Source organism: Callorhinus ursinus, unplaced genomic scaffold, assembly GCF_003265705.2.
Source record: "Callorhinus ursinus isolate GAN/ISIS: 27379988/994484 unplaced genomic scaffold, GSC_fseal_2.0 scaffold25, whole genome shotgun sequence".
NCBI lineage: Eukaryota > Metazoa > Chordata > Mammalia > Carnivora > Otariidae > Callorhinus > Callorhinus ursinus.
The window spans coordinates 28,257,628-28,285,452 of NW_027397087.1; the positions used below are offsets into that span (position 1 = coordinate 28,257,628).

Below are 27,825 nucleotides of genomic sequence, written 5' to 3' on the forward strand. Positions count from 1 at the left end.
CCTTGGGAAAGTACATATCTGGGAGCAGCAGGCGGCTCCGCGCTCGCACTCCGGCTCGGCCGCCCCACCGCGCGCTCTCCTCGCCGCTCCCGCCGCAGCCCCAGGGCCCCTCGCCGCCGCCACCATGGACGCCATCAAGAAGAAGATGCAGATGCTCAAGCTCGACAAGGAGAACGCCTTGGATCGAGCCGAGCAGGCGGAAGCCGATAAGAAGGCGGCGGAGGACAGAAGCAAGCAGGTCTGCACCTCCCCGACCCTGCGCCCGCCCGGGTGCCCCCGAGCCCTGGGCGCCTGGCACCCCTTCCCGGCCGCTCACTCCGAGGACGGGGGCGAGCCGCCCCCCACTCCTGGGCCACCAGGGTCGCGCAACTGAGAAGGGAGAGGGGAAGAGCAAGACTCGGGCTTATTCTAACTTTTTGGTCTCGTCTGGGGACCTTTATTTCCCTCCTCTGCTTCCCAGAGTCCGCGAAGTCAACTCAAGTCCTAGAGGCACTTGATTCTCAGGATCGGGGATCAATGTTGTATCCGGGGGGGGATGGATGAGGGGAATCGAGTCCAGAAAGTGTTACCCATTCTTCTGGACTTTTGACTGGAAAGAATACAACTGGGATAGAGACTGGGCGCGGGGGGCGGGTAGTCTTGAAGTTTTTTCCTAAGAACAAAGATGGGACAGAATAGAGAGTACGGCCCGAAGGCCAGGGAGACAGGGGCGTTTTTCTGCACCCCCAGTTGTGGACTTGAGCCCGCTGAGGCCTCGTCCCGCGGGAGTTGGGGGTGCAGGGTGGACCACAGTGCGGTTCCAGCTTCGGGAGAGAAGAGGTTACTTAGAGACCCTTGAACCCCAAGTCGGCGGCGCCCCAAGCCGAGGGGCTCCAGCCAACCAGGCGCTCGTGTGTTGTGTGTGTGTCTAACACCCGGTCCGTGCCGGCCGCCCGCGCCCGCCCGCCGCTGCCCCCCCCCCCAGCTCGAGGAGGACATCGCGGCGAAGGAGAACCTGCTGCGGGCGTCGGAGGACGAGCGGGACCGGGTGCTGGAGGAGCTGCACAAGGCGGAGGACAGCCTCCTGGCCGCGGATGAGGCCGCCGCCAAGGTACCCGGGGCGCGCGGCGTGGCGCGGCGCACGAATGGCTAACTCTGTCTCTCTCTTTCTCTCTCCCTCCCTGTCTTGCCCTCTCTCTCTCTCCCGCTGTCCCTGTCCTTCTGGTTCTGTGCACCCACACCCCTCCCCTGCGGGATCACGCTGCCTGCTGCACCCCACCCCCACCCCTCCCCGTCCCCCACGGCCAACTCCCAGCTGGAAGATGAGCTGGTGTCGCTGCAAAAGAAACTCAAGGGCACCGAAGATGAACTGGACAAATACTCCGAGGCTCTCAAAGATGCCCAGGAGAAGTTGGAGCTGGCGGAGAAAAAGGCTACAGACGTAAGTGCACGCACACACTACCTCCCTCACCTCCTGCCCGGTGGCCACTCTGCGGTCACCACAGTGGCCAAGGAGCAATGGAGGAGGGCCACCTCCTCCTGCTGGAAACCCGCACACAGCCCTGACATGGCCCAGAGCACTGGATGCTGCCTCCGACTTCTATTGCACACATTCATTTATATTTCATCCACTCCTCTTTTTCTCCTTCTTTCCCCCACTCCTGGGGGTGGAGGTGGGCGGGTGAAAAGCTGGGAGTGGAGTGGCTGAAATTGGATGCTGGAGGTGAACCTTGCCTCCCTGGTGGCAGAAAACCTCTGAGGTGTCATCACCAAGGTTTGTGCAAACAGAATGCCTGGTTTTCTTTACTTTCCTTTGCCACCTTAGGTGGGTGGGAATGCCTGGTTGTCCATGGTGAGTCTAATCAGGGTACAGAGGACCTGGCCTCTAAATTGAAGCAATGGCATGGTGCTACTTTTACTTATTAGGCTGAGTTTGATGTTGGAGTGCAGAGACCCCTGAGGCTTCCTTTCTCACTAGGGAAGCCTTAATCCAGCCCTTAAGATCTGCCTGGGAAGATGATACTTGCTTGGGTCTGCAGTCTGACAGCACTAGATCCTGAAAGTACCCTGGGAGTTATATATAGCTCAGTGCTTTATATGGTATAGTGAGCTAACTGCCCCCTGCCCCTCCTGCTTGCCCCACCCCCACCTGTCAGCCTTCTGACAACCACCACATAGTTTCAGGGGTGATGCACATACTGCAAAAACTCTACCAGCACTTTGTCCACTGCACTTTGGAATCTTTTTCGCTGAAGAGCCTGTCTCTTCTGCCCCATAAGTCAAGCCAAGCATTAGATTTCCAAAGGAACGACTTCTTTTCATACTGTTGGATTCCATTGTAGAAGCTCATTAAGGCTAGAGGCCCAATTAGGAAAGAATTCCTTGGGAAGTTAGTAACAATTCCAAGAATGTATGAGCACCGGGGAAAGCTGTGCCCAGAAGCTGAACTACCAAGCACAAAGGCAGAATTTCTTGTATGAGAGTAAAATGCAAATTGCTGGAGGGTCTTGGGTCTTGAAACCAGTAAAGGCTTTTTGTGGCTTGAAAGGCTTAAAATGTAATCTCCAAGCATGCTTTGTAAATGAGAAATCCAGACATAGGACATTTAGAATAGACAAAAGTATTTCAATGACCATCAAGATTATTGGAAAGGGGTTCAGAGAAGCACTGACTTAGCTAAAACATTAAAGTTACAAACTACCTGGCTTTAGAAAAAGAGCCAAAAAACACACATAACTCGGCGCCTGCTTTGTATAATGTAGATCAGATGTCTGCTCCGTATAAGGTTAAATGGAGGATGTCTGTCTCCCCCAAATTCTCCAGCAGGACGTTTATTTAGCTTTTTCAAAAGAGCCGCTGATAGATCAAGGAGAGATATTCCTTATAAGGAAAAGAATGCAGAGAATTTGAAAATAGCCCAGTAAGACTGAAGGCAAGAGAAGGAGAAAAAAGCTACTACAATTCTTAAAGGGAAAAAAGATCGTAATTATTAACTATGTAGTGCTATCATGTCCTTACGGAAAAGTCTTGTTCAAGGGAATGCTGGAATGAGGTGGGGCAGAAGTGGAAATGAGGATATTTAAAGCTACCTTGGGGGGGCGTGGTTAGCAGGGGAGGGAAATTTTCGAAACTGTTTTGGTTCTTTTTTTTCCTGCTGGAAAACTGTCCCCAATATGGTACTTTTCTTTTTTTTTTTCTTCTTTCTTTTTTTTTTTTGTAGTATATTGATCGTCTTCCCTTTTAAGACATTTTAGGTTGTTTGGAACCTGTAGGGATGTTGAAGAACATTTGTGAAGAAATGCTATATTTAAAGTGATTCCTAACTAGTAAAAATAGCCAAGACTTAAGGAGAAAGAGACTGATATCACTAGAGAAAGAGGGAGGTAGGTCAGCTTCCTGAGGTAGCTTCATACTACATTTGGAATGAGGATACTTTACTGTCATTACTCACCAGTGTAAAAACATTTTCATTTTTTCCTACTACTAAAAACGTTTTTCTACTTATTTACCAACATACTTTACATATCTTATTCCAGAAGGAGGGGGTCTTTCTAGCTTGAAAGATTGTAATTCACAAGGTAGCACCTTGGTGGTTTTGGTGTGAAATTTTTGGTGTTCCACCTAAATGAGCCTGAAGGGGATCAAAGGTTCCATTTTCTCTCTGGCCCCCCACTCCTTCCCCAATAATTGTGATGTATCTAATATTTGCAGTATGTGAGTCTTTATTCCTTGTAGGTTTTTGCTTCCTAAATCAGTAATTCCCCACCTTACGTAAACAGAATCTCCTAGGGAGGTTTTAAAACCCCTAATCCAGGCTGCACCCCAGGTCAATTAAATCAGAATCTATGGGAGTGGAACCCACGCATTAGTATTTTTTAAATGTGCAGCCAAGGTTGAGAACTGCCCTAAACTCTTGTATAATGACATCAGCATGAAAATGAACTCACCTGAAACTATCTTTCCCAGGTGTTTGAAAAGCAGGACATTAAGTCATTAGTTGGCTGCCGAGAGCACTTGAGAGCACTTGCAAGTGTCAGGCAGTTTCCCTGGCTCCTCCTGGAGGCCCCCAGACGCCCCCTTCCTCCACCTTCAAAGTTGGAGGCCCACAGTCTGTACTCCTCTAGGGGAGAAGTTTGTAACCTTCCTCCTGACCAGATGAACTGTGTGGAAACAAAGCCAGAGGCTCCACCTACAGGACGTGAGGGCACATGCTGAGGTTTGTGAGAGTCTTAGCAGAGACTGAGACAGAGTCCAAAGAAAATGAGTGGGGGAAAGCAAAGGAGGAGGGTCGTTGTTAGGGCTTTGGAGAAGGGGGGTGTCAAGTATATTTTTTATCCTTCATTATTCCCACACTTAAACACATCAGAAATTGACTTGAAGGGCCTCCTGTGAGAAAGGTGAGGAAGAGAGCCGTGAGACTTACAAGGCATTTAAAAATCAGCCCAGTGGGAGAATTGGCAGAGGACGGTTCCCAGAGATTGGGTTTTCAACCAGCTGTAGCCAGAGGCTCTCATAGGGTTCTGTAGCCTTCACGGCTGTGCCTTTTTAAAGGCATCTCAGTCCAGCCCAGAATTGGTCGGATTCCAGAAGATCTCTGAGGCTGATCTAAAACCAGAGAAGTTTGTAAGTATAAGGGACCCTCGAAATGATTGTTTTTATGGAAAGGAAAGTGAGCCCCAAAGAGGCTCCGGGCCCTGAGAACACAGCTGGTTATGCGCCCCCGCCTGACTTTAAGACAGTGCCTGCATCTGTATCACTAAAGCGATCATTTAACTATGCACAATGTATTGTGCTAAGTGCTTTGTATGATTTCATAATCCTTGCCACAGCCCCATGAGGAAAGTAGTACCATTAACCCCACTTTTATAGATGAAGCCCAGAAAAGTCCAGTTATTTGACCAAAGTCAACAGCCAGGAGAGATCTAGGAGCCGGATTCTAACCTAGGAAGGCTGCATTTAGAAGGAGGTTTAATCACAATGCAATATGTTAGTGGCTTCCACTTCGCGAGTTTGGTGAGGGAGGAAGGTTGTTGTGGTTAGGCCCTTGCGTGCTGGGGTTCTTTAGGTCCCTCTGGGGACACATTCTGGCCCCAAACCCCTCGTTCAGCTTCTCTCCCTCCCCGGCTTGGGAATCCAGAACTCCTGAGTGCGGTGCTCCCGCCGCCAGTAGGCGGCACCGTCGCCCTTAACAGCCAGGTCCGTTACCCTGGGTCAACGTGGAGCCAGGGAGGGGCGCTGGGAGTCCAAGTAAAATCCCTGGCACGCTGGCCTGCCACCCGGCCGTGCCCAGCTCTCCAGGTGACCCTCAGCGCGCCCACCGCCTCCACCCGCCCGGATGCCACGAGCATGCGCAGTATCTCCCCGGTTTGCAAATTCCCGGGGTCCGCGGCGCGCGCCCCGCCCCGCCCCGCCCCGCCTGCTGTGCCCGCCCCCGGCGCTCGCGCACCCGCCTGCGGTTCGCCTGCGCCGCCCGGGAGACCACCACTTCCGGGCTAGTCCTGGGCCGCTGGGGGCGCCGCCGTTGCGCGGCGCGGCGCGGCGCGGCCTGGGCGGGGCGGCTGGGCGCTCAGGAGTGCGGCAGTGGCGGCCGGAGCGCAGCAGCCGGCCTCTCCCACCGCAGCCAGCCGCCGCCGCCGCCCCGAGCGATGGCTGGAAGCAGCTCGCTGGAGGCGGTGCGGAGGAAAATCCGGAGCCTGCAGGAGCAGGCGGACGCCGCGGAGGAGCGCGCGGGCAGCCTGCAGCGCGAACTGGACTACGAGAGGAAGCTGAGGGAGACCGTAAGGGACCCACCCATCGCCCACCCACCCCCACCCAGAGGCGCCTCCGCCGCCCTCGGGCCCATTGCGAGGTGCAGGGCCCTCCAGAGCCCACCTTCCCCTGCCCCCACGCCTCCGGGCGTGCACCTGGCGCACCTGGGGCAGCTGGCGTCTGGTTCTAGGGAGCGGCCCTGCCTGTTCTTTTCAGTCCTTCCTTTCCATCTTAGCTGGTTTAAAGTAAAAGCTCCGAGGGGAAGCAGGAGTGGTGTTGAGAAGGTTCTGGAAGCAGCACTTTCCCAGAAAGGGCTCTATTTGGGGGTTTTTTGCATTCGGCCCGGGTGTCTTGGGTCCCCCGGGATGTGCACTTTGCGCTGCTAGCCTTATTTACTCGAAGGGTGGGGAGGGAAGAGGGAAATCCGTTCCTTTGGAAAGGGGCGCTGACAGGGCAAGTCTGGGGTACTGCCAGACTTTAGGGCCTGGGAATGCTAAACTCCACCGTCCCCATTGACCATTGGTTTTCTGGAAGCCTGTTTCTTTGTGGTGGTTGAGACGTTGACAGCGCCAGGTTCTGACTCAATAGTAAGAGACCCGTTCACCGTTCCCTTTGTATTAACCATCTCTCCTCCCTAGTGGTCTTATACAGACATTCCTTTGTTACCGAGTATTGAAAAAAAGTTGGCTAATATCCACAATGACTGGGTGTGTTCTCTTGCTGGCTTCCCCCTCCCCCATGTTGAATGTAATACCTGGTAGCTTCCTTCCTTTCTCCTAAGGCAAATGTATCCAACAGACAGGAAGAGGATTTCAGAGGTAGTTCAGGCATTTACTATTTGTTGGTTTTTGAGTGTGTGTTTTAAATCAGGATACTAAAACACCTTGGGAATTTAATGACAAGCATAATATGGTGTCCAGCTGTGCTTAATATGGACCCATTCTGAGTTGAGTAAATCCTATTGGTTAGGTGTTGATAATGGCAATATGGCTGGCTGCAGAAACTTCAAGACCTGTTTTGCATAAAATGCATAGAAGCAAATGGGTTTTCTTAGGAGGAAGCCCTAACTAGAGGAAATTTGAGATAAAATACAGACGGGAATCAGGAAATTAACAAGCAAAAGATAATTTTCTTCAGAACCAGTCAGCAGAGACTGCATAGATGTGTCTGAATTTGACAGGGCAATACATTGATTCCAATTCCCTCTCTGGCTAGCCGCTGTCCTTGAACCATTTAAAACTAATAGAACATGATGGATAAGAATGAGAACTCTGGACCCAGACTGCCAGGATTTGAATTCTGGCTTCCGCTACTTCCTACCTTTGAGACCCTGGGCAAATTAATTTCTGTGTCTCAGATCCCTAACTTTAAAATGTGGATAATACTAATACGTGCCTATTGAGGTGGCGAAGGGAATTAAGTATGTGTAAAGAAGTTACACATAGGGGTGTAAAGAAATACACATAAGTATGTGTAAAGAAGGGGTGTTTGGCACAGCAGAGGGAGTGCTAAGTGTCAGCTGGTATTAAAACTGCACAGCACTTGGCTTTGCTCATTGCCCCTTTGCCTTCAGTTCACCACCTATCAGAGGGTCTTTAAAAATGGCCTGCTCGTTTCACTACATCTGAAACCACTCCATATAAATGCTTTTAATCAGTTTTTTTTTTCTTTTGGAACTTGGAGAGAGGACATGGGCAGACTGGAGAAGCTGTTTGGTTGAAGTGATGTCAGTGGCAGAAGTCAGTAGGACTCCCCTCACCCTCCTAAGAAAGGGAATATGTGGTCCTATCCAGGAGCGCCTTGTGATTGACGTTAGAAGCAGAAGATTAATTTCACGAAGGGCACGTTGTTACTCTTACACTCCTCTTCTCTTTTGTGCATCGTTTTCATGACAGTAGTCTTCCTGTGCCTGTCGGCCAAAGACGATGTTTTCATTCTTTTCAAAGTGTTGTATTTAAAGGGGTTTAATTGGTTCCGTTTTTTGTTTTTGTGTTTTTTTTAAGTAATTTGAAAAACTATCCAGGTGACCCGACACAGAACCTTTTTAAGATAGCGGTTTGAGGACTGAATCAAACCATTGAAGAGACCGTTTCAGATTGAGAGTTGTTTTTGACTTCTGCAACTGGAACTGAGAGCTTATTGAAGGTGGCCTCTTGGTAGTTGTCAGAGCTGTGAGTTAAGCTTAGTCAGTTTATCTTGGCAGCAAAAATACAGGTTTAGTGACAGAATCCTGAGCCACTGCAAAAAATATTTGGAGAGTTGGCCCTAAATTCTGATTCTCAAAAGTTTGGACATGCTATAGTTAATTGGCCCAATTATGTCAGCACTTACCTTGGAAAAATTGGCTATTGCTTATTTCCTCCTGGTTTGTTTTTCCAAGGTGTGTGGGCCCTTCAGACTGTTGGAATGAGGATACTTTGCCTGATATAATGATTGACTCTGGGTCTTGTGACCCACTAGGGTTTTGTATGTTTTTTGTCATTCTCAAAGGAAAAAGTAGCAAGAAGGAGCCAGTCTTTCCCCCTTTCTGGGTGGTATCCCCCAAACAAGGAGAACGTAAAGTTATAGCCTATAGGTTCTTAACTGGTAATTTTATTAAATCGTGGGAAATAACCAATTTACAAAACTCTCCTGCCCTGTCCCACTTTTGAGTTGGTAAATATCTCTGAAACCAGGAGGCTCGAGAGTGTGCTTTGTGCTCACATTGGCGCCCCCAGTTCCTGGCAGTAACTGGAATATACACTCACGATTTCTGTTTTCATATGTGGGCAAAGCAAGGGCACTACAATGCCCTGTTCATGTCCGTTCTCCCTCATTATACAAATATGCCTCATAAATTATAGGCTTTGGCACAGATAGAGGAGGTTGTGTTTATCTGTTATCCATGGGAGTGCCCCTTAATGTCATCAGTGGTTTTTTTCCCCCTTTCCTTACCATATAAGGGCAGAAGTTTAACTTGGCTGTAGTCACTTGGTCTTACACAGCAAGTTGGGTGAAACCTCTGTGTAACTACAGTTTGCGTGAAATAAAAATGCCTGACCTTTGATCATCCCATGTTCCACTGTGGTTCAGGCAGGGCTTTGAAAACATATTCCAGAGGATCACTTTTTAGGCTATCATGTTATTTTCCTACAATTATTTTTTTCTTATTAGTATTAACTAGAATACTTTTTTTTAAACAAACATCATTGCTATTTTTTTTTTAGTTGTATTGGCCAAGACATCTGGATTTCATGAAAATGTAGGCCTCATAAAAGTTTTCTTTCAAATCAGATTTGAAGTAATATTTTGCTGTATTGTGGTGGCCATACCCTTGATTTCCGTGTGGTGCCGTGTTGGGTGGGGAGCAGTGGTGTGCCTGCCCTTGTTTTCTGTGCAGGTAACTAGTACCTTTGGTTTGGGTGAGGGGACAGGGCAGGCGCAACTGCAAAGTACCTGGTGGTTAATAACAGATCTGCAGGAAGATAATTGGTAGCCTTTGCTAATATAGCAGTCTCTTTTCTGAAGAGCTCATTACATGCTGGGACACAATAGCACTTTTGAAATAAAAGAAACCAGCATCCCAAATTGAAAGACTCTACCAGCAGTGTCAACACATGGGCCCGTTGTTAGAAGAAGCTAACCCAGCACACAAAGGGTGATTTCCATGCCTGGAGATAATCTGCGTCTGGGGTCTAGACCCTTCCCAAAAGCCTTGTTACTTATATGTGCTTTTAAAATAACAGATACTCATTTGGCTGTGGGCTTGTACTGGCAGAGGCAGTTGCAGGTTAAATCTTAAGTAGACTGCCCAGGTTCTGTGATGAAAGGAGCCTTAGAGAATACCTAAATAAACCTCAGAACTTAGAAAACACCACAAATAAAAGCTAGTGTAGGTGAGAGGGGCCTTTTGAACACAAGGCAAAATCCCAAATACACACATACACGTGTGCATGCACGCGCACACACACACGCATGTGCAACTAAAAATAAGAGAGAAAGAAGTGCTCCTATTCATTTGTGGAATTAAACTTAATTTGAATTCTGGGGACCCAAACAGCATTGTGACTACACCAGTATGGTAGGGCCTGAGAAGCCAGTGAGAGTCCAGGTTTTTCCCAGGGAAAGCTTTCATGGGGATAGACTTACCCCAGACACTGCTCTCAGGTCCCCACTGGAGCCTACAGGCACCTGTGCCTGTCCTGGGAAACCTCAGGGGCAGCAGGTATTGGCTTCCCGGCTTGAGAGCAAATGCTCTGTGTCCATACGGGAGGGGTCACCCATGAGTGCTATGTGATGAAGTTTTGTTTCGTTTTAAGATTTTATTTATTTTTTGACAGAGACAGCGAGAGAGGGAACACAGGCAGGGGGAGTGGGAGAGGGAGAAGCAGGCTCCCCGCCAAGCAGGGAGCCCAACGCGGGGCTCGATCCCAGGACCCTGGGACCATGACCTGAGCCGAAGGCAGACGCTTAACGACTGAGCCACCCAAGCGCCCCTGTGATGAGGTTTTTGATGTAATACCACACCGTATTTCAGAAAGGACTGAGAGGACTTGTTTAGTGGATGATATTCAGTACAGTGACTCTTCTAGCCCTGGTTGGCCTCTGTCACGGAAGCCTTTCTTTTGTGTGGGGAGTTGTGTTAGGGGAGGCTGTAGAGGACCTCCCACTCTGACATAGGAAGAGAGAAAGCGCCGGAGATCCCTGGAGGCCATGAGAAGTGACAGAGCCCACACACGAGGACCCAGGCAACTGGGGCTTTAGTCTTGTCTCCCACTGATGGCCTGAGCAAAGTCAGCCGTCTGGATCAGAGATCCCTCTCCTTTCTTTTGAATGGAGAGCTCAAAGAGTGGTTCCCACAGGATTAGCCAGCTTCTGTGGATGGTGGGGCGGGGAAGGTGCAGGAATGGAACAGGTTGCTTATTTATATTGCAGATGCCTGCCCTCCCTTCTGACCTCCCTCCTGAATCAGAATCTCTAGGAATGGAGCCTAGAACTTTGCATTATTAACGCGCACCTCCTAGTGGATTCTGACACTCAGCCAGTTGTGGGAACTGCTGAACGATGCCTAGGGACTCTTCCAGCTAAACAGATGAGACCCCATTTTGTGACCCACCTACATGTCTGCTCTCTGTGTGCGAACAGTCCTAGCTCCTAGAGTGGACCTCCATTCCCAGTTGTGGCTTGGGTGCCCTATATGAAACCCTGTATGAGGCCCTATAGGACACAACCCATAATGTCAGGAAGTCTTACGTTTCTATAACATGCCCCCAGAGAAAGAGTTAGTTACATTTATAAAACAGGGCCTAGAACTAAAGGAGGGAATGGTTAGAGTGAGAGGCAGTAAGAGGGAAGATACAGATTGATATGGTGGACCTCTCAGGTAGGGAGCTCTTGTGTACAGAGGCAGGAACGAGCATGGGGTACGGTCTCCTTATTCTCTGGTGCCTCAGCCACATGAGGACCTAGACTGCCCTGTCACCCAGAAGGTCCTTTCCTTAGAGCAGAAACAGTCTTCTTTCTGTGAGTAGGAAGTTCTCAAGATTGGGGCCCAGATGAAACACAAAGCAGAAACTTAGAATGTGGTGGCTACAAGAAAACATTTGGAAAATCTTGTTGACATTTCTCTGGCCATAGCGCCTGTAACAAAGATATTTGCCTTCATATTAAAAGAAATAATAAAGAAGGCGGGGAGAAAAATACTTTTGAGTACATGACATAGACATTCTACTATGGTATTTTTGTTTTTGCTGTTCATTTTTGTTTTCAACTTTGCAACTTGCTTGCTAATCTCCCCCCCGCCCCCCCCACCCCGTTCATAAAGGGAATAGAATTTTACTGGAAATGGAAAATAGAGAAAAGTGAACAAAGCAGACCTGACCCAGAGTATACCCTAAATGTACCAATTTTTTAAAAATAGAGCTAAAAAGACAGTTCCTTATATGTAAGAAATGTATTGTCCCTATTACCCTCACCTCTCCTCTAGAAAAAACCATACTCACCAGCTGGTCAGACTTAGCAGAACCCAGTAAGGATTTACCTTGTAGGCCAATGTGGTTATAAACTGTCCTCCTCAGATCCGTTTCCCTTTTCCCCTATTCCCTGACTCCGTCAGCCAATTATTACTACATAATTAATTTTTGATGAGATAAAAGTGTATTTGAATTTTTTATAGAGTCCTTCACCATGGTTGGAGATGCCCTAATCACCTCTTTTCCAGACAAAACTTGGCATTTAAAATTTTACAAATCCTGATGAGCAAAGAGCTGGATGTTCTCATATTCATTTCATTCAAGGCCATAATCACAGCCTCTCTCTAACTACATGTGCCTATCAAACCGTGTTCGTCATGGGTCCATGAGCTAAGAAAGTTGCTTTGTTTAAATTAGGTTGATTTTACTTGTTTTATTCAGTAGACATTTACTGAGCCCATATTGTGTGCAGAGAACTGTGACTCCCTACATATAAGAGGCTTCCTATTGAGTAAAGAAGACAGGAATATAGAAGGAAATCACATGGGTGCCTAAGTATGTATGTATTGTAATTTTTAGAAAATTCTCAAGTGTCCTGAAAACCTTATCACCCCATGATAAGCACATATTCAAAGTGGATGCCGATGAGGAAATGGTACCTGATTAGTAAGTGCTTGCTGACTTCCATGCATAGTATTTAAACACACCCTAATGCAGTGTATATGAGGGACCGTCACAGTCTTACAAGTGTTCTGAGGCTCATAGTAGCCAGCGCTTGTCATAGTAGGTAATCATTGCATCCCCAAAAAAGAAACATCTTAATTCAGATACAGATATCAATAAAAGTAGTCTCTACACTGCTTTTCTTCTAAGGAGTTTGAAACTTTTCTTGTAGTAACCTTGTAAGAAATGCCAGTAAGCTTATCTCAAAAATACATGGGAAATTTGTCTTGGCCCTGCTCCAGCATGACCAAGTTCTGCAGGGGTCACTGAGAAGAGGGTGGGGGAGGGGCGGTCACTGGATTTCGTTGCATCTGTATGGTGTATATCTTAGAACAGCTGAATTTTTAAACCTTTTAGTTCCTTTATAAGACTCCTTTGAGCAAGTGGCCAGGAGAGAGGAGAATGCAGACCCCTGAGTCTGGTTTCTGGCTGTCCTGCTCTTGTCTTGTGCGGCCGAGCCTGGGTAAGTCTCGCCTCTGTCCAGTCCTCGCGCCCTGGTGAGTGAGGTGGCTGTCCTGAAGCGCTCCTTGGGCAGTCAGGTAGGGCCAGTGTGGAGTTCTGTGGAAGAAAGGAACCCAGCGAGAGAGCACTTGCTCACAGTCCCTCTGGCTGCTGAAAATGGTGCGTGTAGACTTGTAAACACACAAGTGTGTGCGTTCACTGTACCACATCAATGGAGCCACGCCTCCGAGAACTCCAGAGTGGACCAGGGCGTGTGGTGCACCTGGAGGTAGCTCCCCACAGGGCCAGGCTTCCTGTCTGAAGTCGGTGTTTCAGGCTCCGCCACTTCCTGAAGGCACTGCCCTCGCTTTCTCTCCTGGTCTGAAGCGCCTTTCACTCTCTCTGCCTAGGCTGAAGCCGACGTAGCTTCTCTGAACAGACGCATCCAGCTGGTTGAGGAAGAGTTGGATCGTGCCCAAGAGCGACTGGCAACAGCTTTGCAGAAGCTGGAGGAGGCTGAGAAGGCCGCGGACGAGAGCGAGAGGTGAGCGCACCTCTCCCAGCCCACCTTTCCGCACCAGCCTCTGCTCTGGGTGCGACGGGCGGCTTCCCTGATCTTTGGGGCTTAAGAGTTTTAGAGTCCCTTGGTGGGATCCTTTCCTCAGTCGATCCCAGGTATAACTTTACTAGGTTTGTTTGTTTAACATGAGTGGGACACCTGTGTGCCAAGCGCTGTTCTAAACCCCAAGGTTACAAAGAAGAGAACGATCCTATTCCTGCTCTCATAGAGCTCACCGTCCAGCAAAGGAGAGGGACATTAAAATGAGATATTCTAGGGATGCCTATCGGTTCCTTCATTCCTGCTGACCACAGAGCAGTTAGGCATTTTTTAAAAGATAAACTTTATTTTAAAATATGCAAAGGGGACTGGGCCTATCAGTTGTCAAATAACTCAAAAAATAAGTGGAAAAGGAAGCACAGAACAGAAATATGATCTGTGAAAGTAATTGTTTTGGACTTAGTAACACTGATAAGACACTCATGCACATCAGTACAGTCGGATACTTGTGTATTCTGAGCCCGCTCCCTGTAACCTGGCTCTACCTGACTGACTGCTCTAAGATTCAGCGTTGTGGTAGTAAAGGAAAACCATGGCCATATAGCCCAGCACAACTCCATGTGTTCTAGAAGGCATTTTCCCGTGTGCTCAGCCTCTCAAGCTCGTGTATTCATATTGCACAGAAGCATTCCAGGAACAACTCCACGAGACTAGAGAGAGTTCTCCTGCTGGAGGGTTGAGAGAGTAGTGTGGTGGCTCAGAACGCCGGGAGTGCGGATCCGTGCTGTGACCCGGGCAAGTGAATGCAGTCAATCACTCTTTCCATTTCTCCCTCTTGGATAGAAGTGAGTTTCTGCTCCCTGCCACCAGGGATAAAGAGTCATTTTGGACGAAGATTCAAGAAGCTTTTAAGCTAAAGTTTCCAGCTCATTATTCACTGTTGCTTATTGTTTCTTCCCTAACCAAGAGTTTTGGAATTCCTCAGGATGACTCATCATCTCTTACAGTACGCACATACCAGTGGTTTTGTGGCTGATTGTTCCTGAAATGTACTTGTTAGTGAACCTAAAAGGCAATCTGGCAATGTTAGACTCGGTGGTAAAAAGGAATTTAGAGGTCGTTTACCCCAGGCCCCTCATTTTACAAATGAGAAAACAAGGGCTTAGCAGTTGATGAGGCCTGCCCAGTCTCACAGCGAGTTGACGGCCAAGCCAAGCCCCGGACCTCAGTCTTCTGATACATACCGTAGCACTTCATCAAAAAGTAGGGGCTCATTTATCTGAACTGCCTGCTTAGATTTTGCTACCTGAATCCCATTTTAACATGACTTTATCCGTAAAACTGTAATATATCACAGACCAATTAACATTTTCCAAAATTTAACACCGTGGGATCCAAACGTACATATCAGCATAGACATTGGTATCAGTCCGTTTCTCAACACCTCTAGTATGAAAGAATTCTATTAAAGGCAAAATTCATAGTTTCTTATCTAAAGTATTAGGTTGACCCTTACGAAATTGCCATTTTTACAGGTCTGATGTCATCAAGTATCAGCAATTTCATATGGTTCAATCTGATAACTTACATTTGTAGCTAATGGGCTAAGAATAGCTACCTGCTTTGTAGGAAGAAATACATGAGGACAAATTTGTTTTTGTTATAACTTTGGTCCATTTTCAAGCTGAAGCTTCCCACCAGGAGAAGGAAAAAATCCCATTATTTATATAGCAAGTAAAGTATGTTGGCTTTTCCTGTTTCCATGCCTCGCAGTTTCAAACAGCATCCTGACATGGTACCTTTCATTTAACATTAGATCCCTGGACAGTTTCACCAGTATTGAAAGTGAGGGTTCATTCACAATAAACAGAGAAGTGTGTGGCTTTTTCTGTCTTCAGCTCTGGAAACTCTTGCTTCATGGTTTGGAAAGTAAAAGCAGCTCTATGCTCTATTTGGGTCTGTCAGTTATACCAAGCTTCACAAACCAGTGCAGTGCAGTGCAGTGTGGGTTTACGTTGGTTTCCTCTAAACCTTGGGTCTTCCTGCTCGTCTTTCTTTTCAGAGGCATGAAAGTCATTGAAAGTCGAGCCCAAAAGGATGAGGAGAAAATGGAAATTCAGGAGATCCAACTGAAAGAGGCCAAGCACATTGCTGAAGATGCCGACCGCAAGTATGAAGAGGTCAGATCTTGGGGCCCAAAGCCTCACAGACTTCCCAGCAGTGGCCTCGGTGGGGGCCAGGAGCAGTGCTTACAGCCTTGTGTTCTTTAGTGAAACGATCTGCTTTGTTGGTGGAAATGGGTGGTTTTGAGAAGGCAGAGTTCCTCTGTCTCCAGAAAACAGTTCTGATTTGATCCTGCTAAGGGATCCCAGGCTTTATCATGAAGCCAGTCCATAGCACTGAGAAGGACTGAAGCTTCCCCCATGATCCCCCACCTTGGCCACCCCCAGACCAGGACAAAGACCTCTGGCCAGGAGAAGGGAGAGTTGGGCCTCTTGTCCCTTGTAGAAAGAGCCTCTCGTATTGTCACCGTGCAGGCCACTCTTCGGTGTGATTCGCCTAGCACCACCCCGTTCGCACAGCATAGAGACACAGTCCATGCACTGAAGGCCGTGTAGAGTCAGGAGGCCCTTTTCAGTCCATCCTCTCTTCAAGATGGTAGAATCCCACTGTCAAGAGAGGTTCACCAGTGAATCAGCTTCTGGTCATGTCCCCATGAGAACGACCTCCTATGATAACAAAGCTAATATGACTTGTTTTAGTTTTCCCTTAATGTATCATGGCTATCTTGAAATGGTACTGACACTACTTTTTTCCATCATCATCATCATTATTATTACGACCACCCCATTATTCTTATTACTATTGCTCTCCTTGAAACGCTCCGAGGACCCCTTCTTCCCCCAGGTTCTTTCCCCCACTGAACACCGACTTGACTTCATTAGTCACCTTACCAGCCCATCCCATGTTAGCTTCTGCTGCTGTTCTGGTGTTATTTTTAACCTCCTCCACAAAGAGGAGGTTGAGGTACAGAGCTCTAAATTGACAGAGTTCTAAGGAGTATTTTCAGTGTTTTTTGGCAGCCCCTACCTTTACAGCATCAAATGCAGCATGTCTCAGCATGCTGCTATTTTTGAGATTGTGAATTTTATCTCTCTCCCTCCTTCCACACTTTGGCTGGCTGCTGTGTAATTATATGGACTTCACCTGGGTCAGACTTAAAATGAGACTGCCTACTCAATAACCAACCATTCTGGTCTTTGTGAGCAGAAGCCTCTGGTCTACTCTCCATCGGCCCTCCTGGTAGAGAGTGGCTTCTCTCCAGCCCACGAGAAAAAGGGCCATCTGATTTGTCCGTAAGAACGTCTAGGGGCTGGTGGATCCAGTAGCCGCCTCCATACCCTGCCCCCTTACTTAACGCTTGCCAGCCCCATGGTGTGTGTGTGTGTGTGTGTGTGTTGTGTTTGTCGTGCTGCAGGTGGCCCGTAAGCTGGTCATCATCGAGAGTGACCTGGAACGCGCGGAGGAGCGGGCTGAGCTTTCAGAAAGGTAGGCGGGCCCGGTGCCGGTGTCCTGTGTGTGGGGTGCTCCAGAGCAGTGACTAAACAGCATGACCTTCTGGCAGCTGCACATTTACCTGTTTCAGCTCCGGGCTCCTTCTGCGCTCATCTGCCATGGATGAGCTGCGAGTATGGAACACGGAGGACTTGTGTGGGGTGTCTGTATGAATGCGTGTATCACTGCATGCCTTCCCTGCACACTGATTTTGAGAATGGCCTTGTGCATTTCCTGTGTCCACTAACAGCCAAGTTCGACAGCTGGAAGAACAATTAAGAATAATGGATCAGACCTTGAAAGCATTAATGGCTGCAGAGGATAAGGTACTGATGGCTCATGTGTGGTTTTAGGTTTAACTGCAACCCAGACGTCTTTCAGCTTCCAGTGTCTACTGGTTCGTTTGGTATAACGACACCCTCTGCTGTCTTCTATCTTGCTTTAAATGCTTTCTTTGGGTCCTTTATACTCCTTTGTTTTTCCTTCATAAATGCTCTTTGGTGCAGCCAAAAAAGAAGCCAAATTATCACACTTCAGAATTGTTGGATTTTGTCACCCTGCCTTGGTGCTGTTGCAAGGTTGGGGGCAGTGTCCTTGGCAAAATAGAGCATTTTAATACCTGACGATTTGGCTACTTTAAGGCAGCCCTTTGTTCTCTAGGACTCAGTTCTCACTTTTTCCCCTCCCTCTCCTTTTTCTCTCCTCCTTCCTTGGGCTTGTCTCCCACCCTTTCTGCCTCTGATCGAAAACGTTAGCAAATGTGCCGAGCTTGAAGAAGAATTGAAAACTGTGACGAACAACTTGAAGTCACTGGAGGCTCAGGCTGAGAAGGTAGGCCAGGAGCACGGTGTGGGGGAAAGGCGTCTTGTAGGAGCTGCTCAAAAAGCACGCACTCTTTCTCGTCTGAGGCCCCGCCGATGAAAGCAGGAGTCCCTTAGGCATTTTATTTAGCAAATGGCATCATTGTGAGGTGATTTCTTGATGGTTATTGGATAACAGATTCTTTTTTTTTTTTTCTTTTACTAGAGAACATATTTTATGTTGAGTAGGTGAGTCCGTCGGCAACAATTCAATTTAAACCAAGCGCCACGTGGCCGAGTTATCTTGTTCTTGTGCCATGTAACATGATAGGGCAAGAGAACAGAGAACGTACTGTAGCGTGCCATTTGGTATCAGAGGCTCCAGTACCTCCTCTAGGAGATCCTCAGCATCTGTTGGCTGGGCTGGCACTTTCTTTGTATTTGAAGACCTGAGGTTAGGGTGAGCTGTAGCCTGACATCTGGAATGCTCTTTCTCATTACAGTACTCTCAGAAGGAAGACAAATACGAGGAAGAGATCAAGGTCCTTTCTGACAAGCTGAAGGAGGTAATACTCTGAATGTTTTAGATGAAGCCAACTGGATTTTAACTGAGTCCCGTTTTTATGGAGCTGGTTAGGGCTGCTTCGTCTCAAAAGTATGGTGAGCCCAGTCAGCAATATTCAAAGGTGGTCCTGGAGTTAATGTGCTGTGTTGGTGACGAACTGACAGGCCCTCCGTTCCACACCCATTTTGTGGGTGCTGTGCTTGACTTTCATTCTCTAGTTCTCCCTATATTTGTAGCTACTAGTGATGTAAAACTTCCCAATTCTGACTGAAATAAATGGCATCCTTACAGGCCGAGACTCGGGCTGAGTTTGCGGAGAGGTCAGTAACTAAGTTGGAGAAAAGCATTGATGACTTAGAAGGTAAGATCTTAAGTTTTATTTTTTAGTTAGTTCTTATGGTTGACTACTGACCTCACAAAGCAGTTTTCCAATCCAAATGCATCCTCCTTGATACACTTCTTTGCTCTTGCACATTCTTCCTGTCTGCCCTTTGGGGTTTTCATTCTGTGGCTCCTAAACTCTTGAACCTGAGTCCTCTGCTCACCAGATGACTGCTAGCCACTAGACGAGGCCCGTCTCTCTCTAACGGCAGATGCCATCCGGCTTGACTTCACACTCTGAGAAGTGTGGCGGGTTTATTTGTCATTGTGGGTGAGGTGGTTGTAGGTGAGAGCGACTAGCGTATTTTCTACTCAGTGATACCTCCTAATTGTCAGAGTGGCATGGATTTGTTTTTAGACAAAACTCATCTTCCAAGTAAGAATCCAATGTAAGGGTTGGGTTTAAGCCCTTCATATCTTAGCAAGTGCTCCACATTCTGAAAGGGGTGTGGGGGTAATAGGACACTGTTGTTTGAGATGATATTTAAGCCTTTCTCCCCTCAGGTGTGTAGGTTTTGTTTTAGTAACACCCACCTTTGTCTCACAGAAATCCTAAATGTTGAACTCTGAGGCGTGTGGAGGGTCAGCTATGAAAAAGAACAGACGGGGAAATATTTAAAATGGACAAGGAAGGCAGAAGGGGCTGGTGAAGGCACTGGACGTTGGTGCTGATGAATACCAAGCTGGTGGGGAAGAGAGGGTGACAGATGGTTGCAAAACAATCTGCCGGAGTGCAGCAAAGAATGAAACCCTCCTCATTACAGAGACTAAACTGGAGACTTGGCACAGCACCACCCTAAACGTGTGGCTCCCCTCGCTTCTCAGTCCCCCCAGGCCAGGAGCAGGGTAGCTTAGCAACTCACAGGGCACTCAGAAACCAGTATTCCAGGAGGCTAGTTTGATCAGGAAGTCAGTGGTTGGAAGGCGGAGCCAGATCAGGATGACAGACCAGAGACACAAATTGTTCTTCCAAAACACTGCCCTTGGATATTTTCCCCACTGTTTATAGTCGCAGGTGGCTGACTGCTCCAGTGCCATGAAAATGGAGCTATAGATGGGAGAGGTGTGCTGTCACCTACCCAGCTGACAGCCTTCTGTGGTTTCATTTAGGGTTTAACATGGTTTACTGCTCTACCAGCCATATTTGTGATGATTTTCATATTGGGTCTTTCTTGTTTTATTTTCTAATGGCTTTTGTTCTTTTTGTTTTTGTTTCAATTCATTTAAAAACAAAACGCACGCCTCCTGCATTGGCCACCTGCTGCGATACCACTTCCTTCATGCACTGCCCCTTTCTTGCTGCTGTGTCGGGATGGCGTCCGCGCCACCCTTGCTCACCCTCCATCTCTTGATCACTCTCCATGCCCTTGCACCTCTGCCTTCCACTTCCTGGTCATAGACGAGCTGTACGCTCAGAAACTGAAGTACAAAGCCATCAGCGAGGAGCTGGACCACGCTCTCAACGATATGACTTCCATGTAAATGTCATCCACCCTGCCTGCTCACATCCGTGCCCTCATGCTAATACGATAAACTCACCACTGCTCCCTTCTGTACTTCCAGAAGCTCCATCTTCACACCTTTCTGTTTACTCTCTTTGCATCACCTAGGATAGTTTGGTTTTGTTCACATTCTACTAATATAAAAGCCAAGCAGATTAAGTCTCTCTGTACAAATCATTTTCCTTTCAGAATCTGTTTCTTTCACAATCTCTGAGCTAGATTGTTCCCACCAAGCAGTGAACTGAAATATGAAGGACTTGAGAGCTACCCTTTTAGGAAATCAAACTAGGCTCAAGTAAAATTGAAGGCCATGCCATCGTGCACAAACTTCGCCAGAAATATCCAAAAAATTGGTATCCTGAGATTCAGTTAAATACAATATGACCATTTTTGTAAAAGATCTATAAATTTAAGGAACCCTAAAGTTCCTTAAGTCCAGTTATTGATGATCTGAGAGGAAATTGATCTGGTACAGCCTAAGAAATGGTGCTGTGAGAGATCATCTCTTCCTCGCTTTTAAGAATTCTGGAGAGAAATGGTTCATCTGCTGAATACCAGAGCCTTTAATTTTCTGTGTTTAGATAAAAGGAATTGAAATATTCACAACGAACACCACAACTGGTGTCAGAGAATTGGGAAATAAAACCCTGATTGCCCAGTATGAGTTCGGGAGTTAATGCCCACTTTTAACTGCATGAGGCAGTGAGAGTTGGAGTAGATCCCTTGTTCTCATGAGAGTTTTGAGCATATACAACTAATCCGCATATTACTAACTAAACCTAAGCATCACACTTTTCTGCCTCTTTAAATTCTAACCTGGAGCTTTCCACAGAGGGTTCCCTTCGTTCTAATAATATGGCACTGAATTCCATGTAAGCTGGAAATTTGCAGACCCACCTATGCAGGGAAATGATAGCCTGAAGGGTGTGGCCTGTCCCTGCCGCCTCACAGGTTCTAGAATCTCCACATCACCATGAGATGCATTGACTGTCCCCATGGAAAGTAAAGAGAATTCCATGCTCCTTTCCCTCATTTGTAAATGCGGGATGAATCAGAATCGCTGTCTCTAAGGTCTTTTCCAGTGCTAAAATGTGGTGATTCTAAAGGGAAAACTCGTGACATTGTGTACGATTAACTATTCTGAAAGGTGGGTTAGCTTAAAGTCTGTTTTTAAACTCTTGTTCTTGGGTCTTCTTCGCAATGGCCCCTCGCCCGGAGGGGCGTATGCTGGCCTTGGGTCCCAACGCTGGCGGGTGAGGATGGGCATCCTCCTGCAGGTGCGGCTGGCAGCGGGTTTTGCATGTCTGCTTCTGGTCTGTGTGTCAAGTGCTGCTCTCCTCTGTTAGTTTGATTTTCCTTTTTTCCATTGTGCCACTTTGTTTTCCTTTTCTCCCACCTTTTCTCCTCATGCAGATAAGTTTCTTTGCCTCACTTCTCCCGAGACCCCTTCATCAAGCTGGCTGTCCCACCTCTCTGAGCTCTGCAGTTTGTCTCTTCTCCAGCTGACCTGGCTCGTTCCTTTAGCCTCCTGCCTCAGGGCCAGGCACACTGCTTTCCATTGTACAGAAGCTCTTCATTTCAGTGTCAAATAAACACTGTGCAAGCTGTTTCTGTTTGCTCTTCTCTTTACTTATTTATTGACATTTTTTGTTTCAACACTGAATAAAACTACAAATCTACTTCACATATATGAGGGTTAGTTTTTGGCTGCTCCCCCCCTTCATGCTGAACATTAATATTAAAAGTTTCTAAAGCAGTAGTTCCATACGGAACTTTTAAAAAATACTCATGCGTGGGTCCCTCTCAGAGTTTTGGTTTGTAAAGTTTAGAATGAGGCCTGGGCATCTCGGTGGGGGTGGGGGGGTTTGTTTTGTGTTTTTGAGAGGGTGATGGTTCTGGTATATAATCCTCATTGAGAACATCCGCACAGGGGACATTGCTTGCTGAAGTGAGAAGATGTGCCTTGAACAGTGTCTTCCTCTGCCAGAGGTTTGGTGTGGGATGTGGTGAGCCCCCTGTGCGGATGCTGAGGTGGCCCTGCTTGCTGGGACATGACTAACTAGCGGCCCACACTGCCAAGAATTCACATACCGGGATCTCAAAAAATTACTTGTGTCCTGACGGTGGTAGTTGAGGTTATTGTTGGTCATCCTTTTACAGGCCAAAGAACCATTAAAGCTTGTTAAAAGTATATTCGTTACTCAGCCACCTTCATTTTGATCATGAAATGACATCTTAAGTTTGTTGTTGTTTTTTTAAGATTTTATTTATTTATTGGAGAGAGAGCAAGAGCACGAGCTGTGGGGAGGGGCAGAGAGAGAAGCAGGCTCCTTGCTCTGCAGGGAGCCCAACTCAGGGCTCGATCCCAGGACCCCAGGATCATGACCTAAGCTGAAGGCAGACGCTTAACTCACTAAGCCACCGAGGCACCCCTTAGTTTTCTAAATATGATAACATTTAAGTCAAGGTTCATTTTTGTGCCCTTAAGGACATCACGTATTTTTTAGGAGGGTTTGTATGTACATAATCTTTGTAATATCCTTCATTTGTAGGCATTTTTAAAGATAGCCGTTGGAGTTTATTCTTTTTTTTTTTCTTTTCCCTAAAAGCGAAGTTAGTAGAAATTGTTCAGAATAGAGTTATATTTTATTTAGGCTTTACTGGTTCACTTCAAAAATAGCAGCTAAGTGATTTTCAAAGAGAAACACGTTTCAAAATTAGAACTTTAAAATGATACGGACTTTTGTTTCTTAATTCCCAACATTTCTGCATCCTCAACAGTCTGGCTCTATTTCTCTTGTGCTTTAAATGTGGGTGATTTTCATCTGTTTTTGTTAGTCTGAGAGAGTTGATATATACCACTATACTCAAATAAATTTAGACAAACTGAAAATAATGTCATTCACTCTACAAAGACTTCAGAGCAGAAGAAGAATAGTCTTTAAGAGGACAACAAATTAAAGTATTTTAATAGTGTTATAGTAGGCTCTCTAAAATTTAGAATCTGGAGTCACTGTCTCTCCCTTGAGGGTGTAGACTTCTATAATTTCATGGATTTTTTTCCTCCCTAAGCCTCATTGGGTCTGCTTTTGACTATAATTCCTATCCTTTTTTTTTTTTTAATTCCTAGTGATAGTGGGCCCTTCTCTGGGCGACCCTGTTTCCTGCTATAGACAAAATGAGGAGTCTAAAAGTTCTGAGCAGATGTGCCGTTAATTCTGGAGGCACATTTTTTTTTTTCTTTTTTGGAAACCCTTCCAGAGACTTTCACACTTTCTCTGTAAGAACGTTCTCCAAGGGAAATGGGAAACTAATGGTTTAGGAAGGCAAATCTAGACGAGCCCCAGAAGGTATGGGTTCACAAGAGGATCACTAGCGACTTGAATCTGTCCAGAAATTGTCAGGGCCCAGGTTTCTAGTTCAGAAGGCCAAACCATAGCTGTTGCTACTGCAAGAACCTGGTAGGATCAAACAGAAAGCACTGCTGAATCTGGGCCCTAGAGGTTCCAGATGTCTGGGAGGTAGGACAGGAGGGGAAAACCCTTCCAAATGTGTAACTGTTTCTGGTCCCTGCCCTCAGGCCCCCCGGGCAGACAAGCTCCATGGCAGCTGCAGTGGAGCAGGTCCAAAGGGGGGGTGTGGTAGGAACATCTGTCATTTTAGCTGAGTTCACATCGACTTTCTGGGTTCTCCAGGGTTTCCCTAAAGTTCTTTCATTCCAGTTTGGCTGGACATGGACTCAGCAAACTGAGACATCCTGCCTGCCCATGGCGATCACCCCACATGCGGTAATGGGAATGTGCCAGTGGGGTTTAGCTTTGCAACTCCAGAGCCACATCCCTTACACAAGACACTGTGGAAGGCAGTGGAGATGTGAAGAGATGAGCCGGAAGTGTTCTTTGCCCCTGATGAGCTGGCCGCCTTGCTGGAAGGTAGAGGAGTGAGGCGTGTCTGAACTCACAGATGGTGTACACTTGGAACTACACGGAGAAGGTGACATTTGACTAGTGTTTTGAATATCCAGAGAATGTGGATGAGCAAAGAGGACAAGGTAGCAGATACTTCAAGCTAGAAAGCCTAGTGCATATGGCATCTTCCCCCCATCCCCTACCACTTAAAGAGAGGGAGCTGAAATAAGACTTGATTAATTTCCTGACACACCTGGGGGCCGGAGGCTGGATGGTTGCATTCTCCCCAGGGGTAGGATTGTCAGCTTTTCAAGATAAGTAAGTAGAATTTCTGGGTCCAGGTTGTCACTGTCATTCGAACCAGTTGTATATCCTCCTGCTTTTCATGGTAAGTGCCAGCTTCTTGTCATTTTGGCGGCATCCCCTGGGCCGTCAGATACAGCCTGACACCTGTGGTTGGCCTCCCTGCCATGTGAGCAGATTGTATGCCCTTGTGTAAAACTGACATTGCACTGCTCTCCCTGTGGATGTTTGAGATCTTGTTCACTCTCTACACCTCCATCTCGCACCATGCATGAATGCCATTCTCTTCAAGAAGTAAGCAAATGAATTTTAAGTCTGTTTCGTGTGGAGATGAGTGCTTGTTGGTTTTGCTGTTTGAATAGAGTAGCACCCTGTATGGTGGTGACTGGGGGAGGGACAGGGAGCTTAGTTCTGTGTTTCAAGGACTGTAAACGCAGCAGCCACTGGGGGCCCCCTCTCGGTACTTCCTGAAAGGAAAGCCAGCCCCGGGAGTGCAGATGAAAGGGGTTCTGGGAAGAGGTGGGCAAAATGGGCAGGTTGAGGTTTCACTGTAAGTTCTCCACTATGACGCTCGGGCTGTTGCCAGAAACTGCATGTGGCTCATTCACACAGTGGTTTTAGTAAGGTGCAGGAGGAACATCTCCCCTCTCTTGTCTCTCTCCCTCGCCCCTGTCACTCCCTTTCCCTCCGTGGCCACCGAGAGAAAAATTCTGGCTCTTCCTAAGTCTGCCAGGCCTTTACTGCCCACCCTGCCTGGGCGCGGGACAGCTGACCACCGGGGAAGGGTGAGCTGCTCGGCAGGTGACCCGAGGTATCTCTGTGTGCTGTCTGTTAACTCCTTTACCAAGTCTGGCTAACCTCTCTTCCTTCTGCCTCCTCTCTTCTGCTAACCTGCTTGCTGACCTGTCCAGACCAACTCTACCAGCAACTTGAGCAAAACCGCCGCCTAACTAACCAACTAAAGCTGGCCCTGAATGAGGATTAAACTTAAGTGGGAAAGAGCTTGGGCTGAATTCTAGGAATGGAGGCCATGGGCAGGAAATCTAAGACTGCCATACCTTCAACTAATAGGGCTGACAACACTTGCTTTCTGCAGAATTGTACATGGAAGGGATTAGCTGAAAAGCTGGCTTCACCTGCATTTTCCTCTTATATCTGGAATAATTAAGTTATCTTTAAACCCCGAAACTGCTTTTGTGGTAAAATTACGTATATGTATATGGATTAAATATTTATAACAGTTCAGCAATCGCAGGTCCTCTTGTTTGAACTGATTCTATTTCCTACAGAGAACTGAGTCCTGCTTTAAGTTAGGAAGCCAAAGCAGAGGAGTAACTATACACACATATATATATTATATATGGGATCCAATATATAATATGTATACACACATAGCTATTACGTATTCATATTCCTAACTTCGTAATATCTGGTATAGTGTTTGATTAAGTGTACCTATGCTTGGGCAAAATAGCTTTTGAAAACAGGAGCTCATGTCAGAAGTCCCTGATTGTCTGAAAGGTATGCTTTTATTCCGTCTTGTGGTGGTGTTGGAACCTGGTGAGAATGTCATGCTAATAATAAATAGAACACTATAAGAATAGTAAGAGAATGTCCTACTGAAGTGTGCATGAAATATGTTGATACTCATTTTTTTTAATGAGCAGCAGAAATAAATCGTTTTAAAAGTTGTCAGAAAACCTACTTATGTCATCTTTGTCTTCTGTGAGATTGTGTTACAACACAGCTCCCAGACCTTTACCTGCCTGTAAGTCAGAAATGTCTGCTGTATTAACTGCAGTGCTGCAGGTACCCGTCCCTGTCCCCACGGCGTACGGCCCGTGGACCTCCGCCAAGCCCCACCGGCGCTTTATTCTGAGTGGACCCTTGGTGAAGGTTCAGCCGACCGCTCTGTGAGAGCCTGCTGTGCCTGTAGTTCCTTTGGGTCAAAGACGTCTTCCCCCTTTGTGGGTCCTTGTCTGGAAATGAGTAATACCTCACCAGCATGCCTGTCCTAATCATCTCATCTTTGTTTGTGACTTATGTTTGCCTGCCTAAATGTACAAACCGCCGCTGTGTCCAAAGTGCAGCTATTCATGACTTAATTTTCTAATCCCACCACAGAGAAAGTGGCTCATGCCAAAGAAGAAAACCTTAGTATGCATCAGATGCTGGATCAGACTTTACTGGAGTTAAACAACATGTGAAAACCTCCTTAGCTGCGACCACATTCTTTCATGTTGTTTTGTTGTTTTATTTTGTTTTGTTTTGTTTGGAAACACCATGCTTACCATAAAACCCCTTAAACGCATTTTTATTTACTTTTACACTGTCACAGAAAAACAGCCACGAAATACCAGCTAGATCAGGGGATGGGGAAGACACACACACATACACACACACACACGCGCGCGCATGCGCGTGAGCCCATGGCAGGGCCGTAATGACTTAAATGTGCCATTTCCCAGGTTGCCGTTGCCACACTTCATAAAGAGTTTTGCAACCCAGTGTACTCAGCCAGTCCAGGAATCCTCACTAAAGCAGAAAGATTTCCACTCAAAGTGCCAACGATGTATTCAACAGGCAGATTAATGATGAAAACGCAATCAGGCGTGGATTGGTGCTACTTTAAACAAAAAGTCCCACTGTGGTCTTTCGTTCAATATTGTACAATTTAGAATTCTGTCCAACACTAATTTATTTTGTCTTGAGTTTTACTATGAGATGAGTCTGGGTCCTGTATGCCTGAATTCACTAAAGCCAAGGGTTTGTAAGGCACGCTGCTCTTGTAAGACTTTTATCTCCTTCTCGTTGGCACACTTGTGGCTCATTACAACTTGTAGGATAGCATTCGATGTGGATTTCCACTCTCCATTTCTCCATGTTAAAGATTTAGGCACTACGTACAATTGGTAAAGAAACATTTTCTTAAGAGTTATAACTATATGTAAACATTGTATAATGGTATGGAATAAAATGCACATTGTAGGACATTTTCTAAATTTGGTGGTCCTGTCATTTGTACCTTTTTACTTTGTGAACTTCGGATGGTGTGGTTGACCTACCTTCCCTCATGAATGGTTTCTTAAAACAGTATCCCAGAGATCGGGGGAAGCTGGGTTTTGTGTGTCATCCTCCTCCCATCACTCCAGGCGGCATCCCTTAGGTCTGTTACAGTTACAACCCAGCAGGAAAGACCCTTTCCAAAAGCCTTTCTCCATGTTATGGGCGCCTATCTGCACACACACAAAGGTTTTTGCAGGGGTTGTACTGTTTGGGGGATTCTCCCTCGAGTCTTAGCTAAGTCTTTAGCCCACACACATCAGATCGTGAGTGAATGCACCAAGCGAGCTCTTGTCCCCCAGCCATGTGACTCTACTTAAAAGTATTGCTCTATAGGGTCTCTGTGA

The 27,825-nt window shown here is 46.8% G+C and overlaps 1 protein-coding gene across 28 annotated transcripts; it reads left to right on the plus strand.

Annotated features, from left to right (window-relative positions):
• On the plus strand, positions 1-27,417 carry TPM1 (tropomyosin 1). Of its 28 annotated transcripts, none has more exons than XM_073877128.1 (10): positions 8-238; positions 965-1,090; positions 1,295-1,420; positions 13,253-13,386; positions 15,464-15,581; positions 16,880-16,950; positions 17,207-17,282; positions 18,260-18,322; positions 18,613-18,682; positions 20,102-20,184. In XM_073877128.1, exons 1-10 carry the CDS (start codon positions 125-127, stop codon positions 20,182-20,184), a joined length of 981 nt encoding a protein of 326 aa, XP_073733229.1. In that variant the 5' UTR covers positions 8-124. The 28 variants fall into 28 exon arrangements, with proteins under 28 accessions (XP_073733227.1, XP_025740302.1, XP_073733224.1 ...); XM_025884508.2 differs by lacking the exons at positions 17,207-17,282; positions 20,102-20,184 and adding exons at positions 17,712-17,787; positions 26,540-27,417 and having other exon boundaries at positions 21-238; XM_025884507.2 differs by lacking the exon at positions 17,207-17,282 and adding an exon at positions 17,712-17,787 and having other exon boundaries at positions 22-238.
• Positions 27,418-27,825: the final 408 nt, after the last annotated feature.